At 39.0% G+C, this 20,776-nt stretch overlaps 1 protein-coding gene across 3 annotated transcripts in view; it reads left to right on the top strand.

Moving 5' to 3' along the window:
• The window catches only part of SBNO1 (strawberry notch homolog 1), a 51,103-nt gene that overhangs the window by 23,788 nt on the left and 6,539 nt on the right, over positions 1-20,776 (top strand). For all 3 annotated transcript variants that reach the window (XM_049619485.1, XM_049619486.1, XM_049619484.1), the window contains exons 16-30: positions 590-787; positions 1,166-1,333; positions 1,446-1,621; positions 2,090-2,221; positions 4,077-4,212; positions 5,149-5,261; positions 5,353-5,424; positions 5,945-6,044; positions 9,917-9,991; positions 10,906-11,052; positions 11,138-11,232; positions 11,330-11,422; positions 17,095-17,232; positions 17,844-17,920; positions 19,546-19,739. In XM_049619485.1, coding sequence (XP_049475442.1) covers positions 590-787; positions 1,166-1,333; positions 1,446-1,621; positions 2,090-2,221; positions 4,077-4,212; positions 5,149-5,261; positions 5,353-5,424; positions 5,945-6,044; positions 9,917-9,991; positions 10,906-11,052; positions 11,138-11,232; positions 11,330-11,422; positions 17,095-17,232; positions 17,844-17,920; positions 19,546-19,739 — 1,914 coding nt within the window. The remainder of the gene's footprint in view (positions 1-589; positions 788-1,165; positions 1,334-1,445; positions 1,622-2,089; positions 2,222-4,076; positions 4,213-5,148; positions 5,262-5,352; positions 5,425-5,944; positions 6,045-9,916; positions 9,992-10,905; positions 11,053-11,137; positions 11,233-11,329; positions 11,423-17,094; positions 17,233-17,843; positions 17,921-19,545; positions 19,740-20,776) is intronic.

Genomic DNA, 20,776 nt, shown 5'->3' with positions numbered 1-20,776 from the left:
AAGTATTCTATAAACCTATAATTATTAGGTCTGTTCTCTCAACCTGATATGCAGTTGGATTGTGTGAAAATGCCAGAGATTCTGTTTTGTGTCTGTTGTCCTGAATTTGTTTTGAAACATACATTTAAAGGCAGTCTTGGATATGTATTGACATGTTTCATTTCTTCTTAATAATTAAACTTAACCTGATTTCTTACGGGAGTCTAAAAGGTTAACACTTGTGAATTTTATGTACTTAAGGAAATGTTTTTCCTCTGTTTTCTCATGTGATTTAAAAACTTTTTTTTTTCTAATGTTTATTCATTTTTGAGAGAGCACAAGTGAGCGAGGGAGGGGCACACACAGAGAGAGATACAGAATCTGAAGCAGGTTCCAGGCTCTGAGCTGTCAGCATAGAGTCTGACGTGGGGCTTGAACTCACGAACCATGAGGTCATGACCTGAGCCGAAGTTGGATGCTTACCCGACTGAGCCACCTAGGCGCCCCCTCTGTGTTTCTCATTTGAATAACTCATGAGTTAAATGTAATTTTTTGGATATTTAGAATAGTGTGTTTGGGCTGACTGTCTTGTTTGGGGGTTTGAGGGTAGGTGAAGAAATAACCCGAGAAGCCAAAAAAGCACGAAAAGTAGGTGGCCTTACTGGTAGCAGTTCTGATGACAGTGGGAGTGAATCTGACGCGTCTGACCATGAAGAAAGTGACTATGAGAGCTCAAAAAACATGAGTTCCGGAGACGATGATGACTTCAACCCGTTCAGAGATGAGTCTAGTGAGGATGACGAAGACGGTAAGTGTGTCGGTTAAATATAAACTAAAGGATACTTATCTCTGTGTCTGAAATGGGAGATATATATATATATGTCCCCCCCCCGTGCAGTACAAATCATCGCACAGATTCTCATCTTTGCTTGGTGGACAACTCCCAAGCTTGTTTGTCTTTTGGTAGTTTATCTCCTTTATGGGAGATAGTGGCCTCCGTTTTGTGTAGTGCTTTTTAACCTCAAACTCTGGCATTGTACCTTATGGTGTGTTGGATGTACTACTGGACCAGTGTAGCTGGTGACAATTATAAGTTACCAGTTAATACAGAAAATTCAAGTGTTACTGCCTTTGAAGATTCTGCTTCGTTCACAAATGATTTGACACATCTTTTCTTAACTTTCAGATCCCTGGTTAATCAGGAAAGATCACAAGAAAAACAAAGATAAAAAAAAAAAGAAAAGTATAGATCCAGATTCTATTCAAAGTGCCTTATTAGCATCAGGTCTTGGATCAAAACGACCTAGTTTTTCATCTACGCCAGTAATTTTGCCTGCTCCTAACAGTGCACCAGGTATCTTAAGAGGAAGCTTGCTTTGTCCTTGAAATGTACTTTTTAAACAAAACATATTTAAACTTTGTACTGATTTTTTTTTTTTTTTTCTTACCAAATGTGCCTTATCTAGCCAACAGTAACACCAACAGTAACAGTAGCCTTATAACAAGTCAGGATGCTGTGGAAAGAGCCCAGCAGATGAAGAAAGACCTACTTGATAAACTAGAAAAATTAGCTGAAGACCTCCCTCCTAATACCCTGGATGAACTTATTGATGAACTTGGTGGCCCTGAGAATGTTGCTGAGGTAAATATGACTCGATCAGGGCTGTGTCTCTCCTTGGTCTTTTTTTTGTGTTCCTTTTGGCCACTTCCAAAATGCTGAGGAATGAGTGCTATTTTGGATATCATAATAATGTGTCTAATTTTCTCTTAGATCTTAGAACCCTGTTCTGTATTTGTCTTCCTAGAGTCAGTGAATTCTTATCCTTAGTATCTGGTGTTTACCCAACACTGATCTGTTACTGCACCTGTCATGAAGCCTTTGTGATCATTGCCCCACATCTGCTTTCTCTGCTGGAATCTGAACTTCTCCAAACCAGAGATTGTATTGCAGTGTTCTCTCCCCCAGGGTGCCTGTGCGGCCCAGGCTGCACAGTACATACTGGCTTCATCGTCCCCTTCTGTCCCCCACCACGTTTCTCTAATGAAGGAGTCCTGGGTGTCCTGCGTCTTAATCAGGTAACTTAATTGTAAGGACACTTTGGTTTTTCAGATGACTGGCCGCAAAGGGAGGGTTGTGAGCAATGATGATGGAAGCATATCTTATGAGTCAAGATCTGAACTTGATGTCCCTGTGGAAATACTAAATATCACAGAAAAACAAAGATTTATGGATGGAGATAAGGTATGTTTTTCTGGGATGCTTTTCAATGAAAAGAACAATGCCCATATGTTAAAATTAATGTTTAGGGTTTTTGTTTGGTTTTGTTTTTTCTTTTAAAAGAAACTACGTGTGGGGGCACCTGGGTGGTTCAGTTGGTTAAGCTTCTGACTCTTAATGTCGGCTCAGGTCATCGTCAGAGGGTTGTGGGATTGAGCCCCGTGTTGGGCTGCCAGGATGGAACTTTCTTGGGATTCTCTCTCTCCCTCTCTCTTTGCCCCCTCCCTCCACTTCTCTCTCTCAAAATAAATAAAACTTTAAAAATAAATAAAAGAAATTGCGTTGAATGTTGTTATTCTGTATTTTTTAGTAATTGCACATACTGCACATTTTACATTTTCATTATTTTCTCACAAATTGGATGTAGTAAGTATTTTCTATTGTGCACAAAATTAAATGTGGATCTTAATAACTTTGGAGGCTTTCTACATTTTTAATCAGAATATGAAACTACTGAGTTCTCACAGGTCATCTTAATGCCTTCACATCTAATGCTACTCTCCAGTGTCAGTCTAATTTTGAGTCTAAAAATACATTTAAGCACACACAGATTCCTGATGGTCTTTGGTTTTGCTGATTCTTACTGCTGTGCAGCCGTGTCATATTAGGGTGATTCCTCTGAATGACGTTTAGATTGGCTTGCATACCTCACCGCTGTGGAGACAGACCTTGGTTGCCTCCGGAGGCTCTTTGTATAGCCTCTTACTGTTAAGTAACCATCAGGCAATTTTGAGATTCTCAGACTAGTTCTTCCCCATTTAGTTGGAATTAACCATAAGCATTTGCTGATGAGATTGCTAAAAAATAGGAGTGCCACTTAAACTTAATTCCTTAATTTAAAAGGTAGAATAAAATCTTAAATCTTTACTCACATTTTTCTTTATATTTCAGTGAGTTTTTCTGCCTTTGCAAATGAAATAATTGAGGATAGTTACCATTATCAAAGTCTTCTGGAAATACATTTGTCTATTTTAAAAATTTATTTATTTTGAGGGAGAGCACGCATGAACAGGGGAGGGGAAGAGAGCCGGAGAGGGAGACTCGTAAGCAGGCTCTCTGCTGTCAGCATGGAGCCCTTCGTGGGGCTCAGTCTCACAACCATGAGATCATGACCTGAACCAATATCAAGAGTCGGATGCTTAACTAACTGAACTGGCTGAGCCACCCAGGTGCCCCTTATAAGTATATTTAAAAGCTCATGCCACGTATTTTAAAGATTGTAGAAAGAGGTATTACCAGTTGTGCCATGTACTTTGTTTCATGAATTTTTACCCATGTGCATTGGGAATTGTATTAGTTGGAATTAGTTTTAGCTGTTAAATGACAGAAAATCCAAAAGCATACTGATTTAAACAAGGTAGAAGGTAATTTCTCCCATGTACAAGTTTGAGTATGTAGACCAGGGCCGTTAAAGCTCCTTGAAGACTATGCCTCTTCTGTCTTATTCCTTTAATATGTGAGCCTCCATTTTCAAGTTACCTATTTTAGATTCAGTCATAATACCTTTACATTTCATCTAGCAGAGAGGAGAAAAAAGGAGAAGGGCACGTTCTTGACTTTGAAGGACATTACTTAGATGTTCGTATCACCTACAGCCTACTGGAGTATGCCCACAATTAGCTGCACTGCAAAGTGAGAAATACAATCTTGATTCTGGGCAGCCGTGTACCTGCCTAATTTGGGGTTCCATAATTGAAGAAGGAGGGGAGGATAGGTATTGGTGGACCACTAGTACTCTAAGAAATTTACTTAGGGTACTGGCCTACTTGTCTTTGTGCAAAGGTGATTATTATTTTTTTTCCCTTTACATTTAATACAGAATATTGCTATCATCTCAGAAGCTGCCAGCTCGGGTATTTCATTACAAGCAGATCGGAGAGCTAAAAATCAAAGGCGACGGGTTCACATGACTTTGGAATTACCCTGGAGTGCTGATAGAGCAATTCAGCAGTTCGGTAAGTTCCTACATTGAATATCACTTAAGAGCTAGGGATCATTGGGGAAATGTGTACATATCAAAACCTATATTTAATGTCAGATATCTTAAAGCATGACATATGTGTAATTTTGGAGTGGATTTTGTATTGCATATACCTAAAAATCTAGAATACGTGAATTCATTTCTTACCTGTTGTGAGAAATGTAAAAGAACTGTGTTGGATTTCTTGGGGGTTTCTGGCATTATATCTAAGAATAAGGTTCCTCGGGAATATCTTCATTATAGATCTTCAGGATGTATGTGGTCTCTGTCAGAGCACCTGCCACCTCATGTCCTTTTCAGCCCTCAGTGGCTTTACTGAAGGCATATTACTCCTCCCTTGCCCTACACATTCATGTCCCTGTGACTTGATGATTTAAAAAATAAAAATTTTGGAAGAACCCAGAGTGACTTTGCTTCAGAAACATTGTGGTTAACCCCAAGTGGGGCAGCAGTAATAATATGTTTATCATTGGACAGTTCTGTGGCAGTTTCTGTCCTTTTGTAAGGGGGGAGTAGTGCTCTGAATATGGATGTTGTTCAAGCGAGTGTTTTCTGTTTTGTGCCTTTTGGAGAGTCACAGTAATTGTTACTTTTTTTTTTTTAATATTTACTTATTTTGAGAAAGAGACTGTATGAGTGGGAGAGGGACAGAGAGAGAGGGAGTAAGAATTCCAGGAAGGTTCTACAGTATCAGTGCTGAGCCCGACATGGGGCTCAGTCTCATGAATCGTGAGATCGTGACCTGAGTTGGAAGCTTAAACGACTGAGCCACCGAGGTGCCCCAAATGTTACATTCTTCAGTTTTTCTCTTAAAAGTTTCCAGATACCAGCTTAGTGTTAAAATGCTAGAAATCGATCTCAGAATACTTTGTGTATAGGGAACACATAAGTATTTTTAATGTCTTTACAGGACGGACTCATAGATCAAACCAAGTCACTGCTCCCGAATATGTGTTTCTGATTTCTGAATTGGCAGGAGAGCAAAGATTTGCTTCTATTGTTGCTAAAAGACTTGAGAGTTTGGTAAGTTTTTGAAGTTGTATAGTTGTGTGTAAGAGATGGTGAATGTTAACCTGTCTTCTGTGCCTTGATTGGAAACTTTCTGTTTTGATAGGGAGCGCTTACACATGGTGACAGAAGAGCAACAGAATCTAGAGATCTGAGCAGGTTCAATTTTGATAATAAGGTACGTTTCAGCTTTCAGTATCTCTGAAAATTTGTGGTAGTGTCTAGTTCTCTGGTGAACAAAAAGGGGAAGTGGTTACTGTTTAAAACTTAAAACTGCCTCCTCTTATGTTTTTGCTGTAAAATGATAGCATCGTGTAAGACACAGATTTTCCCATATCAGACCTTTGGTGATCAACTCTGCAGTATAATCGTATTTTCATCCTTATTAGGAAATAGGAATATAATAAATACTTGTGAATGAATCAAATGTGAATTTAAAGGAAGTTATTTATTGGACATGTGCTTTCTGCTATTTTGTGAACTAGCATATATATATATATATATAAATGTATATACATATACATATATATACATATATATATACACACGCACACATGTATACGTATATACATATATATAAAGTCCTGTCATTTTTGAATCTTTGGTACCATACATAATAGTTTTTATAGCATTCAGCTGGTCATGTGATTGAAGTGTAGCAAGTGCTGGAATTGGTTGACCTTTGTTTTTTATTGCAGTATGGAAGAAACGCTTTAGAAATTGTCATGAAATCTATTGTCAACCTGGATTCTCCTATGGTATCACCACCTCCGGACTATCCTGGAGAATTCTTTAAAGGTAACTTTTAAAAATTATCACTCAGGGGTGCCTGGATGGCTTAGTCAGCTAAGCGTCCAACTTTGGCTCAGATCATGATCTCACAGTTGATGAGTTGAAGCCCCACATGAGGCTCCATGCTGGAAATGCAGAGCCTGCTTGGCAGTCTTGCTCTCCCCTCGCTGTCTTCCCCTCCCCCATTCACACTTTCTCCCACTCAAATAAACTTTAAAAAATAAAAATAAAAATAATCACAATAGAGGAAAACAAGTACAAAGTAGGCACTAAAACTTATTCTGACATGCGCTGTTTACATTTTCTTTGGATGTAAATTGTATAAAATTTAGAAATTAAAGGTTAACAGACACCTAAGTTGACTTCTTACAATCAGATTATTAAATTTCATTTATATGAGGTATTTTTTGCCATTGGCAGTTTATTGCATGTTAATACTAGATTAATAGAGCAAAGTGGATTTGTTACGTTAATTTAAAATGACTATGCCAGGTAGCTTTTAAATTTTAATTTTAGAAAGTGCCTAGGTAAATAATCTGTGGAAGTTGGTACAGGATGTACGTAAAACAAAACTAACCACGTATTAATAGTTGTTAAAACTGGATGATGGGTTATGTGTATCTGGTTCATAGAGTAATTCTTTTTATATTTCTATACGTTTGAAATTTTCATATTAAAAAAAAGCCCCAGGTAGTGCTATAGAAATTCTTTTGACCTGTCTTGCAAATCTGTAGAATACTTTTTCCCCATGAATGTAAGTAGTCTAGATGATTTTGATTTTTGATGATTTATTTTATAATTCAGAAAGTTATGAAAATACTTTGGAGGGGGTGCCTCGGTGGCACAGTCGGTTAAGCGTACGACTCTTGATCTTGGCTCAAGTCATGATCTCATGGTTTGTGAGTTTGAGCTCCACATTGGACTCTGTGCTGATGGTGTGGAGCCTGCTCGGAATTCTCTCTCCTTCTCTCTGCCCCTCCCCCGCTAGTGTACACGCTCTTTCTCTCTCTCAAAATAAATAAGCCTTTTTTTTTAACGTTTATTTTTGAGGGGGAGAAAGAGAGTGTGTGCAAATGGGGGAGGGAAAGAGAGAGCGGGAGACACAGAATCTGAAGCAGGCTCCAGGCTCTGAGCTGTCAGTACAAAGCCTGATGCAGGGCTCGAACCCATGAGCCATGAGATCATGACCTGAGCCGAAGTCAGATGTTTAACCAACTGAGCCACCCAGGCACCCCTCAGAATAAATAAATCTTAAGAGAAAAGAAAATACTTTGGCAAATATGTAGATGTAGGGTATTTGAAACATTATTGTAGAGTTAGAATTTTTCACTAGAAAGTCCTTTCCAGTTGAACCAGTATTGGTTTATTATTTAGTATTGGTAACAAGCTATATTGACATACTGGCAAGGATGCTTATAATCACTGATGGCATTTAACAAAGCAGAAACTACAGGGGCACCTGGGTGGCTCAGTTGATTGAGCCTCCGTCTCTTGATTTTAGTTCAGGTCATGGTCCCAGAGTTGTGGGATCGAGCCCTGCATCAGGCTCCTCGCTGGGTGTGGAGCCTATTTAAGATTCTGTCTCTCCTTTTGCCTTTCTCCCCATCTCGTGCTGCCTCTCTCTCAAAAAAAGAAAAAAAAAAAACCCAAAGCAAAGAACCAATTAATTCTTTTCCTCTTTCTCTTTTTTCTTCCTGTTTTTTTGTTGTTTGTTGTTGTTGTGTTTAAAATGACTCCCTCATTTGTTTCTATTGTTTTTTTTTCATTACATGTTACTTGGGACACCTGGATGGCTCAGTTGATAAAGTATGCAACTCCTGATCTCTGGGTTGTGTGTTCAAGTCCCACGCTGGGTGTGATTACTTAAAAATAAAATCTTAAAAAAAATAAGTAAATTACATGTTACTTACAAGCAATGAAAAAAGTCAAAGTATATAATGAAGAACCAGTACTCTCCCCTTAATCCCCCCCTTTCTCATCTGCTGAGGTCACAAGTGTTGCAGTCTGAACAAGGACCGCCTTCTACATCTTTTCTCCTTGTTGGTCTAAACACAGGGCTTTTTTTTTTTAATGTTGTTGATATCACGTACAGTGTACTTTTCTCATTTAATAACATAGACCCCTCTTAAAACTCAGTAGCTATAGCACTAACATTTTTTTAACATTTATTTATTTTTGAGACAGGGAGAGACAGAGCGTGAACAGGGGAGGGTCAGAGAGAGGGAGACACAGAATCTGAAACAGGCTCCAGGCTGTGAGCTGTCAGCACAGAATCCGACGCGGGGCTCGAACTCACGGACCGCGAGATCATGACCTGAGCCGAAGTCGGCTGCTTAACTGACTGAGCCATCCAGGCGCCCCTAACATTTTTTTTTTTTTAATTTTTTTTTTTTCTGTTAAATTTTATTTATTTGTTTTGAGAGAGACAGAGATAGCATGAGTAGGGGAGGGGCAGAAAGAGAGAATCCCAAGCAGTTTCTGCACTGCTAGCACAGAGCCCAGTGTGGGGCACGAACTCAAGAACCACGAGATCATGACCTAAGCCAAAATCAAGAACTGGACGCTCAACCAACCGACCCACCCAGGCGTCCCAGCACTGATGTATTTTTAACATTTGGATGATACTCTACAGCTAGCTTATACAACAGTTTTTTAATCATTCCCTCATTGGTATTCAGGTGGTTTTCATTTTTTTGCCATCATAAACAGTGATGAAATTATACAGTTATCCTTCTGTACAGATTTTCTTCCACAAGACTGGTTTCCAAAAAGAAGGATTTTTGGCAGCAGAGATCTCTGGCTGCAAAGTTGTCACCTACAGAATTTAAACAGTTTTGTGTGTCTAGCAGAGTACTGACTGATTCATTAAATGTGTAAATAGGATGCAATCATGCTTTCCTATTGACTCTGTTCTCTTAGACCCTCATTCTGTACGTCTGGTTTGGACCCTGGACGTCAGTAATAAAAAGCCCCATGAACTAGGATGCATGGGTGGGTTCATCGTCCGACTCTTGCTTTCGGCTCTGGTCATGATCTTGCGGTTCATGGGTTCGAGGTTCACACTGGGCCTTAATGGTAGCAGTGTGTAGCCTGCTTAGGATTCTCTCTCTCTCTGTTCCTTCCCTGCTTGGGCATGCTCGCTCACTCTCTCTTTAAATAAGTAAATAAATATATAAATAAACTTTATTTTTAATGATTCTATTAATTTTTTGAGAACGAGAGAGGGTGTGAATGGGGGAGAGGCAGAGAAGAGGGAGACGCAGAATCCAAAGCAGGCTCCAGGCTCTGAGCTGTCAGCACAGAGCCTGACACGGGGCTTGAACTCACGAACTGTGAGATCATGACCTGAGCCGAAGTCCAATGCCTAACAGACTAAACCACCCAGGTGTCCCAATAAATAAACTTAAAAAAAAAAAAAAGGCCCCGTAAACTGCCTTCTTAGTAACATAATTCAGAACATGTTAACTAACTGTTACACATTTTGCTTTTGTACCACCTTGTCAATGCTGATGGGTAACATTTGAGAGGGAAGCAAGATTAATAGCTTGTTTACACAATTATTTAATCAGCTGGTCGTCTTTACGTGTCCAAAATTGTTTACGGCCTGTGGGTGACAGCTGCGTAACCAAACATCTCCACTTCCAGTGACTTCTGTTGGGAAGATGAGATATTTTAATGAAGTAATATAGTGTGAAGTTTGAATACTATAGGATTTTGGAGTGCCTGAAGACCTGTGGGGATGGCCATTTAATTCTGCTAATAGGAACTGTGAAAAATACTTTAGGCTGTGTTTTAATGCTAGAACTTGATGTAGTTTGGTCATCTCACAGCTCGTTGAGTCATTTGGGCTATAAGGTTTTTTATCAATTTCTTGACAGATGTTCGACAAGGACTGATAGGAGTTGGCCTGATAAATGTAGAAGATCGCTCAGGAATTCTGACTCTAGATAAAGGTAAGAGTATGAGTTTTGTACATAGACATAACTGTTGCTGTATCATTACGTACAGCCCCTTTTGTTTATACTTTTGTCAATTTGAAGTTTCAAGTTTGTAGTTCTCAATCCCTCCTCAGTGCTCCTCCTAAACCACTCTGGCTGGTTTTTGCTAATGTGGTTATTCAAAAGAGATTAAACCTTTATTATGTCCATAGAGCAGCAGTTTTCAACCCAGGTTGCATGTATGATCAACTGTATGATCATTTTAGAAAATGCTGAAGCCAGGGCTGGGGCTTAGACATTGCTGTTTCCCACAGTTCCAAATGTTGTAGCCAAAGTTGAGCTTCACAGACGTATAGCACTTAGAACTTTATAAATCAAGATTTCATGTTGGAGAACAAACATTCTCATGTGCTAAATTGTGTTCATACTTTCAGTAAGTGGAGTTGAAGATGCAGAAATTCAATAGGATCATTATCTTTTGGAGCATGTGTGCGGCCATACTAATTGTTAGAGGTAGACATGGTCAGGTTACAGCTCTGTTCTGGGAGCAGGGGGAAGTCAAGGCTGTGAGGGAAGAGCATGGGGGAGAAAGGAGACTTGGCCTAGGCCTAGATGAATGAGTTTTTTCTTTTTTCTTTTCTTTCTTTTTTTTGATGTTTATTTTTGGGAGAGAGAGACCGAGCACGAGTGGGGGAGGGTCAGAGAGGAAGACTCAGAATCTGAAGCAGGCTCCGGGCTCTGAACTGTCGGCACAGAGCCTGTTGTGGGGCTTGAACTCACGAACTGCGAGATCACGACCTGAACTGAGTCGTGACCTGAGCCACCCAGGCGCCCCATCTTTTTTTGTTGTTGTTGTTAATTCCAGGGGCGAGTAGATTTTAATTGCCATCTGAATGTATTAAATCTTTGACATAATCTTGTCCTTGCAGATTATAATAACATAGGAAAATTCTTAAACAGAATTCTCGGCATGGAGGTGCACCAGCAGAATGCGCTCTTTCAGTATTTTGCAGACACACTTACAGCCGTTGTTCAGAATGCCAAAAAAAATGGAAGATATGATATGGGAATTTTAGGTAAGTGGAGAAACTTGGAAAATGTCCTGTGTCTTCCTAATAAAATGTTCTTTTTTCACTTATCTGTTGCTTTTTCTTTTTTAAGATCTTGGTTCTGGAGATGAAAAAGTGAGGAAAAGTGATGTTAAGAAGTTTTTGACTCCAGGATATTCAACCTCTGGTCATGTAGAGTTATACACTGTAAGTTTGGAAAATGTGCACATTTAAATGTAATTTCCTTTTGTGACAGGCACTCACAGAAATGAGTGTAATTTAAGTTTTATTATTTCTTTTACAGATTAGTGTAGAGAGAGGAATGTCTTGGGAGGAAGCTACCAAGATTTGGGCTGAGCTGACAGGACCAGATGATGGCTTTTACTTGTCACTGCAAGTAAGACTTGTTTCCTTGCAGTGCTAATTGTGAAGATAGATAATGCATCACCATTGCCAGAATTCTAATTATCTATTTGCTTTGTGCCAGTTTTCCAGTTGTATTTAGCTTTTTCTGTTTTGATCATTTATCTCTGTAACTGGGTTTGTCCTTTTATAGACACTTTCATTTAATGGATTATGATGGATATTAGGTACAAGTTTTGGATTATTATATATTAGTTAATTGGACTGTTTTGCATGGGATAGTGACCTTCTTTTGCCAATATAAAGGACTACATAGTTTTGTAGTCTTCTATTAAGCTTTATATCTTAAACATTGATTCATTGTTGGCTATTAGTGTAAATAATTCTTTAACATTTGTCAGTAGAGCTAAGGAGGAGGGAGGTGGGTATATGTATGTGTGTGTACGTCTAGACACACATCCCTACATCCACAAATGCATGCATGCGTGTCTATGTGAAATCACATAGGGCCTAATATCTTGAACTTTCCTCTTAAAGACTGTGGAATTTTTATGTCCTCTCTTCTCTGGTATCTGTGTGTTCTTTTCTTCAGTAATAATCTTTATTCTCCATCGCGCACAGGGTGATAAAATAATGATACTATACCTAAGTATTCCTGAAAATAATTTGGAAAAAAAAGCATGAGAGGTTTTTTTTTGGGGGGGGGGGGGCTTCTCCTTCCCCTCATTCTCCCATTTTAAAACATAGCTGTGTTTTTCTGCATTGTTAGCATATGGCACTTACATAGTATGCTTTTCTTTTAATACTTAACCTTACCTCTTAAATTTAATGCTCACCTCTCACTAGTCCTGAGGTTACTATCACTAATCATTTTGTTTGAAGCCTGTTCTGTAGTAGAATCCTCAAGAAGGGCTTGGGAGCATTACTCCCTGAGTTCTTAAATGGTTCAGGTTTGTGCTTTGGTACTTAAAAACCACTTTACCAGGGGCGCCTGGGTGGCTCAGTCAGTTGAGCATCTGACTTTGGCTCAAGTCATGATTTCACAGCTCGTGAGTTCGAGCCCCATGTCAGGCTCTGTGCTGACAGCCTGGAGCCTGCTTTGGATTCTGTATCTCCCTCTCTCTGTACACCACTCACACTCTGTCTCTCTTTCAAAAATAAAGATTAAAAAATTGTTTAAAAAAAGATTTTTTTCTCAGGTCTTGTTTTATATGTTTTTATTAAGGTATAGCATACATAACATAAATCTTATACAGTTCAGTGAATCTTCCCCTCCCCCCCTCGTTTTTAAAATGTTATTTATTTAGAGAACACAGCAGGGGAGGGGCATAGTGAGAGGAAGAATCCCAAGCAGGATCTGCACTGTCAGCTCAGAGCCCGAGGTGGAGCTTGAACCCACAAACTGTGAGATCATGACCTAAGGCGAAATTAAGAGTCGGCCGCTTAACCGACTGAGCCACCCAGGTGCCCAGAATTTTCCCCTTTTTAATTTGGTTGTTTTGTTTTCATCTACATACTCAAAGGATTCCCTTTAGAGTTTGATAATTTTGTGAACGTATATTGGTATTAGTTATTCTTAGTTAGTATTTTCAGGTATGTGATATGCTCTTTCAATATAGGAAGTTTCAAATCTTTTTTCTTTCTGTTTCAAATCTTTTTATTTCAGAAAATTTTCTAAGTTTTTATTTGCAAAGACTTTAGTATGGTTTCCTTGAATTTCTCTTTTATCAAGATTTCTTATGGGTGCTTGGGTTGCTCAGTCCAACTTTGGCTCAGGTCATGATCTTGTGGTTCCTGAGTTCAAGCCCTGTATTGGGCTCTCTATGGCTCAGAGCCTGGAGTCTGTTTGAGATTCTGTCTCCCTCTCTCTCTCTCTGCCCCTCCCACACTCTCAAGCTGCCTGCCTCTCTCTCTCTCTCTCTCTCTCTCTCTCTCTCTCTCTCTCTCTCTGTCTCTCTCTGTCTCTCTCTGTCTCTCTGTCTCTGTCTCTGTCTCTCAAAAAGAAACATTAAAAACTTGATTAGATTTTCACCTTTTTTTTTTTTTTGGCTGGAATTTTATATATTTGTCTATTTTAATGTTTATTTGCTTATTTTGAGAGTAAGTGAGAGAGAGAGAGAACGTGAGCAGGGGAGGAGCAGAGAGAGAGAACATGAGTGGGGGAGGAGCAGAGAGAGAGAGAGAGAGAGAGATTTTCACCTTTTATTTGTTATTTTGTCGTGAGTTGTTTTTAATCTATTCCTTCATTTCTTTTTTTTTTTTTTTTTAATTTTTTTTTTCAACGTTTATTTATTTTTGGGACAGAGAGAGACAGAGCATGAACGGGGGAGGGACAGAGAGAGAGGGAGACACAGAATCGGAAACAGGCTCCAGGCTCTGAGCCATCAGCCCAGAGCCCGACGCGGGGCTCGAACTCACGGACCGTGAGATCGTGACCTGGCTGAAGTCGGACGCTTAACCGACTGCGCCACCCAGGCGCCCCTCATTTCTTTTTTTTTAAACAGCTTTATTAAGATAGGATTCATATACCATCCAATTCACTTCAGTGTATAGTTCAGTGTACATTGTTAACTTTTAAAGTTGTGGTAAAATATATAACGAAATCTACCACTTTAACTCCTTTAAAGTGTATAATTCAGTGGCATTATGTTCAGTATTGTGCAACCATCACCACTATTTTCAAAACTTCTTTATCATCCCACAAAAACTACAACCGTTAAACACTCTCCATTCCCCCTTCTCTTAACCTCTAATAATCTCTGATCTCCCCTCTGTTTATGAATATGCATATCTGCGTGCCTCGTATATGTAAGTGCAGGCATAGAATACTTCTCCTTTTGTGTCTGGCTTTCACCCGGCATAAAAGCCTTCGGGGTTCATTCATGTTGTAGCATGTGTCCGTGCTTCATTCCTTTTTGTGACTGAATAATGTTCCGTTGTATGCATGTGCCACATTTTAGTTTTGATTTGCAAAATTTGTGGAGAGGCCAACTGTAAACGAAGACCAGGTTGAAGATGTAACTGCATAAAAGAGACCATATGTGGTGCTGTCATAAATAAGCTATGTAGAACAGGTATCCTTAAATAACTTCTACAATGGATCAGATAGTAAATATTTCAGGTTTTGTAGGCCATAGATGGTTTCCACTGACTATTCTTTTTTGTTTTTGTTTTTCTTTTTCCCTTCCTTTCTTCCTTCCTTCTTTCCTTATTAAACTGTTCGTGTTTTGTTTTTATTTTTTTTATGTTTATTTTTGAGACAGAGCACAAGCAGGGGAGGGACAGAGAGAGAGGGAGACACAGAATCTGAAGCAGGCTCCAGGCTTTGAGCTGTCAGCAGAGCCCGATGTGGGGCTCAAACTCATGAGCTGTGAGATCATGATCTGAGCTGAAGTTGGACACTTAACTGACTGAGCCATGCAGGCATCGCTTCCCTTAAAGTGTTCTTAAGCTTAGGAGCCTCAGGCCTGATTTGGTCACAGTCCTGATTTACTGGCCCTTGATCCAAGAGCAAAGCTCTCAAACTGAATCTGGCTCCTAGTTAATTTATTTTTTGAAAATCTTACTGAGATATTTGTCGATTCACATGAGGTTATGAGAAATGATACAGAGAAATTGTACACCAGTTTTCACCAGCAGTAACATTTGATAAAACTACAGCATCATAATATCAAAACCAGTATGACATCACAATTACTGATCGAATTCAACAGGTTTTATTATTCTCCCTTAGATGGGATTTTTATTGATGCGGGTTAGGGTATTGGCTATTCTTTATTTGTTCCAAACTATGGCCAGAATTTACACGCTGGTCGGTTTTGAGGAAAGTGCTGATCCTCGTCTCCCTTTGAGTGGAAGGGCGTGGTAACACTGGTGCTTTGTTACTTCCTGCACGGCAGCGGGCCATTGGATGTGAGGAGACGCAGCCTTAGAAGGGGCAATCCTTCCAGGAAGGTGCAGGTGTTGTTTGTCTTTGACACTCTACAGAAATAAGCAGGTGTGCTTTACAGTGTTTAATGTGTGTTAACATTAGGAAAACCATGTCAAAATCACTTTTATTTCCACTGTAACATGATGATTTATTTTGTAATTGTAATGAACTAATTTGACACTGTGAAGATAGATTACACTGTTAAATGCTTTAAACACTGTCCTCCAAGCATAATTATTATATGGAGTTTCACATCAACTGATAAAACATCAGAAAATGTAATTTTTACCGTAGCTATTGTTTTATAGACTTTGTAAATGTATAAACAATGTTTCAAGATCATACAAATGATCTTTAATATCTATGAGATAAGTAAAATATTAAGTGTTTTTCTTTTATCAGTGTAAGAATTAATGTAAAGTTAGTAGCTCAGAGAACAGTTTGTTTTGTAGAGGGGCTGAGAAAGTATCTTTACTTTGAAACTTTTTTTTTTCCTTCAGTTTTGCTCCAGAGATTATTGCTTAGAAATTGTTCACCATTCTTTAAAGGAGATGTTAATTTTCCAGTCTTAATTTTCCTTGAGTTTAATGGGCTTTTTCCTTCCTCTTAGTATTTCTGCCATAACTCCCAACTTTTTTAAAAAAATTAAAAATATGTGTAAGTTCCATCATTTGTCTGATACACCCACGTCTTCCCTTTTTACCTATATATATTTATTATTAGCTCAACGTTTTGGCTTTTTTATATCGTAGCTTTACTGTTTACAGATCATGTGATGTCTTACTTCACCCTACAGCAACCGTAGGGATAGACAGCCCTGATGGATGGATTATAGATGGGTGCAGGGAACTGTGGGTGATCAAAATCATTATCTTAGAGGTTATGGTTTATTGTAACTTCAAGGAGAGTAGCTTTTTTGTTGTTGTTTTTTTATACATTTTATTATGAAAATTTCTAAACATAGAGTACAGGTAAGGCGCCTGGGTGGGTCAGTCAGTTGAATGTCTGACTCTTGATTTCAGTTCAGATCATGATCTCACGGTTTGTGAGTTGGAGTCACGCGTTGTGCTCTTGTGCTGACAACCTGGAGCCTGCTTGGGATTCTCCCTGCCCTGCCCCTTCTCTGTTCTTCCCTGCACACGGTCTCCCTTTCTCCCTCTCTCTCTCAAAATAAATGAAAGAAGAAATGGGAGATGCATGGGTGGCCCAGTTGGTTAAGTGTCCAGTTTCGACTCAGGTCATGATCTCACCGTTTATGAGTTTGAGCCCCGCATCAGGCTCTCTGCTGTCCCTCTCGCTCTACCCCCCCCCCCCCCATTCACAATTGCTCTCTCAAAAATAATAAACACTTAAAAAACAAAGAACAGTAGAGTAGAGGTAAAAGGATTTTCCTCTGAAGACCCTTTCTACCCCCTCCCTAATCTCCTATCTCATGGATCTCTGAGGCAAGAACATGGCCTAGAACAAGCGAAATTGTCTCCACTGGACATTTATGCTTTAAAACTTATTCTAAACAATCTCCTAAGGAGTGTCTTGGCCCTCAACCTATGTTTTGAGTGTACCTAAGAATTTAGGTCCAGACTTCATTCTGGTGAGACCTTGTAAAAACTCAGGTAGATGAGCAGCTGCTGTCCTTTTCCACAGTTACAGATTCATGTGCTTATTTGGCATTACAGTCTTTCAAAGGATTGCATTTGCTAATGTGATGGTACAAAAAAGTGTATCTTAAGGTATGCAGTACAGATCTTTATACTTTCTCACTTTTTTTTAAATAGATAAGGAACAACAAGAAAACTGCCATCTTGGTTAAAGAAGTGAACCCAAAAAAGAAGCTTTTCTTAGTTTATAGACCAAATACTGGAAAACAGCTCAAATTAGAAATTTATGCTGATCTAAAAAAGAAATATAAGAAGGTATTTTTTCATTTGTATTATACTATCTATGAATACTTGTTTTATAATAATATATTGAAACTGTTTAGGAGTGCTTTATGTCTATATATGAAATTATGTTGTGAATTTTCCCTATTTGATTACAGGGAAATTATTTTTAGGAAACATTTTGTCACATTTTGTTACATTAACATACCAGTCTTAATGTTATCAACCATTTAAGAAACTTGTAAGATGATTATTTGAAAGAGCTTGTGTCGTAGAAGAAGAAACTTCCAGCGTTAACTCAAAAAAATAGAACCGTTAAAAATATTTGTTTTACAACGATTTGTAGAAAAGCAGTGAATGACTACTTTTTTTCTAGCATTACTATTATTTATTCTTAGTATTACCTTGTATTACTATTCTTCCTAGCCAGTTTCAACAATTAACATTAAACTAGCTATTGGAAACATTTGTTACATAGGAAGAGCCTAATGGCAGGATTTTATGAAGGGCGTTCAAACGCAGCTAGTAACGGGCCAGATTTTCTGTATAGAGAGGATTGTAAATTGGCTTTAGAGAACATAGAAAGGCAACCAGCTTGTTTAAAACAATCCTGTTTCAATGGAATTTTTGTCTTATTTTCACAGGTAGTCTCAGATGATGCCCTGATCCACTGGTTAGATCAGTATAATTCATCTGCAGACACTTGTACTCATGCTTATTGGTTAGTATTTCATGTTTCTCACCGTATTTTCCAAAATGTAATCAAGACTTAATTGAAACACACGTTTGCTCTTTAGTTGTCTGTCTCTCGAAGTCCGTGAACAGATTATCTGATGTTAGGTGTCATTCTTCAGTTAGAATTGCTTGTATGTCTGTGGACCACACGCTGTTCAGGTGTCCCCTGTGTTCTTCACCAGTGCTTTGTTACTTCCGGCCAGCTGCAGTCTGGCAGTATGGATTTGTCTATCCTCCTTGTTAAAGCTGACTTCTTCTCCCTCTCCTCTCCTCCCTTCCCTTCATGTATTTGTTTGTTTATTTATTTCTCTCTTTAAAAAAAAAAAAGCTGTACTGGCATCCCAAATCACTTTTCATTTTTAAGGCTAGGAAACTGCTAGGAAATTAGAGTTGCTGACAGCACCAGAAGACTGTTGCTGAGCCCTGGAAGTGGTCCTACTGTGCCACTAGGCTGGCTGGAGGTGTGTTCTTTCAAGTCACTGTGTCATCCCCTGACTTACAGTGTCCACTTCAGCTGAGGCCGTAGGTGTGGAGGGCACGTAATACCCTGCACATCATGGTTCCCCTATTTCCTTACCCACTGTTTCCTCACCCATTAAGTAGACAATGGGGTATCTGGCCCATTTTATGAAAAGGAATACAGGACATGGATGAATTTTAGCTAGTTTTTTTTTTCTTTTAAGACACATGTAGGAAGATAAATTTGATACGAGCAATGTTTTTTGTTTTCATTTTGAGAGCAAATTAGTGTTTTGGAAATCAGGAAAATCTTTCAAGATAAAATATTTTTAAAGTTAACTTACAGTAGTCCTCTCTAAAACATTTGCTTTGAGCATTAGCAAGACAAGTGCCCAATACTACTGTGTATCCTCTTGAATTACTATTAAAAATATAATTTTATTGAGGAATTATATAAATTTATAAATTTAAAAATTTTATAAATCGTATAATTTTATAAACCATGTCTTCTTTTTCTTACAGTTTAAAAAAAATGTAATAGTTCCATTCTTTTGGTTTGCTGAGGCCTTTCTCAGTGACATGATTTATAATATATTGGTTGTTCAATACTTTAGAAGTAGCTGGCAGAATTATTTTATAAGCTAGCGTCAATATAGTAAACTAACAGATGTTAAAGTGACAGATGTTTACTGGAGGGGTTGTGGGTGGGGGGATGGGCTAAATGGGCAAGGGCCATTAAGGAAGACACTTGTTAGGATGAGCACTGGATGTTACACATAGGGGATGAATCACTGGAATCTCCTGAAATTATTATTGCGGTATATGCTAACTAACTTGGATATAAATGAAAAAAATTTTTCAAGACAAATGTTTAAATGGATATCAAACCCAGTAAATAAACCCTTTTAACTGGGAGTCAGGCCCTAGAAATCTTATTTTCTAAAACAAATTTTAGAAACTTAACAAACCAGTAATGACACCTTAAATTGGACAGGATAATCCAATATGTCAATAAGAGTGTAATCGAAGAAACTGTCAATAAAGAAAGGCAAATTGGACTAGGACATCTTCCATTTGAAACCTAGGTAGACTTTGCTAGCTGTTCACGTGCGTGTATGTGTATACGTATATATTTTCCCCTATTTTTCCTAGGCGTGGCAACTGTAAAAAGGCAAGCTTGGGATTAGTTTGTGAAATAGGTCTTCGTTGCCGCACATACTACGTGTTATGTGGCTCTGTACTGAGTGTCTGGACAAAGGTTGAGGGTGTTCTAGCATCTGTCAGTGGCACAAATGTGAAAATGCAGATTGTTCGACTGAGAACAGAGGATGGACAACGGATTGTAGGTGAGTCTAATTTTGGGGGGTTTGAGCTATTGGGAAAAATCAGATCCTATTCTTTTTTTATTTTGCTTCTAACGTTTTAGAATCAGTATCTCTTCCAGTAATGGGGGAGAGCTTGTTTTATATGTTCTTAAAAGGTTGAACGGAAGTTAAACCTTTGAATGGGCATTGTTGATTCTAGCTGAAGTTACAATGTCATTTATTTTAGGCCGCTCTCAGCTGTTCTTGCTCCCCTTCCTCACTGTCGCTGTCTGTGCAGGCTATGGTATAAAGACCGAGCCCAGCCTCTTGCCCCGGATCCTCTGAAGTCTACCCGTTTCCAGTCATTGAGCCAAATAGAGACTGGAACGACAGTCACTGCACAGAGGAGGGACTGGAGTTTTAGCAGAGAGCACGGGCAGACCGGGCTAGCTGTTCCCACCATCCTCTAAATGGCAGGCCTTGCAGGAATTCATCGTTACTGCACTTTGGCCTGTGGTTTCGTGTTTGTTGCATTTACGACGACCTTCCTTTTTATTGTGGGCTGCAGGTTGGCAGCCCATGGGCCAGAGTCAGTCCATGACCTTTTTTTTTTTTTTTTGACCCTCTTGATATTTTTGGTTTTTGCGAGTCTGCATTTGAATTAGTTGGCCAACATTTAAAAATCAAAAGCCTGGGTTTTGTTTTCTCAAAAACCGCACGCATGCACGCGCACACACGCGCAGTTTATGTGGCACATCTAGCCCCTGTTCCCACATGGGAGGAGTTAAAGTTCCTTTACCGAGGGCGTATACTTTCCACAGTTTGCTAACGCCTGTAGCGTGCCCACTTGGAAATTACCTGCTTCACTAAGCAGTTGAATTCACATCCACTATTCTGTAGCCTTGTTGGTCCATTAATACTTGCCCAAAGAAGGTCGTGTTCGCCTGCATTTGTGGAGCTGCAAAGACAGTAGATAGAGAGACACTATAGTCCATTTTCCAATCCTCCACCGAGAAGTCAGTGTTGCTGTAGACTTTGCATATGCTTAGGTCTCTGCGAGTAATGCTGCTGAGGAATTG

This window comes from Panthera uncia, assembly GCF_023721935.1.
Source record: "Panthera uncia isolate 11264 chromosome D3 unlocalized genomic scaffold, Puncia_PCG_1.0 HiC_scaffold_8, whole genome shotgun sequence".
In the NCBI taxonomy this organism is placed as follows: domain Eukaryota; kingdom Metazoa; phylum Chordata; class Mammalia; order Carnivora; family Felidae; genus Panthera; species Panthera uncia.
This window is presented reverse-complemented; position numbering and strand designations above follow the sequence as displayed.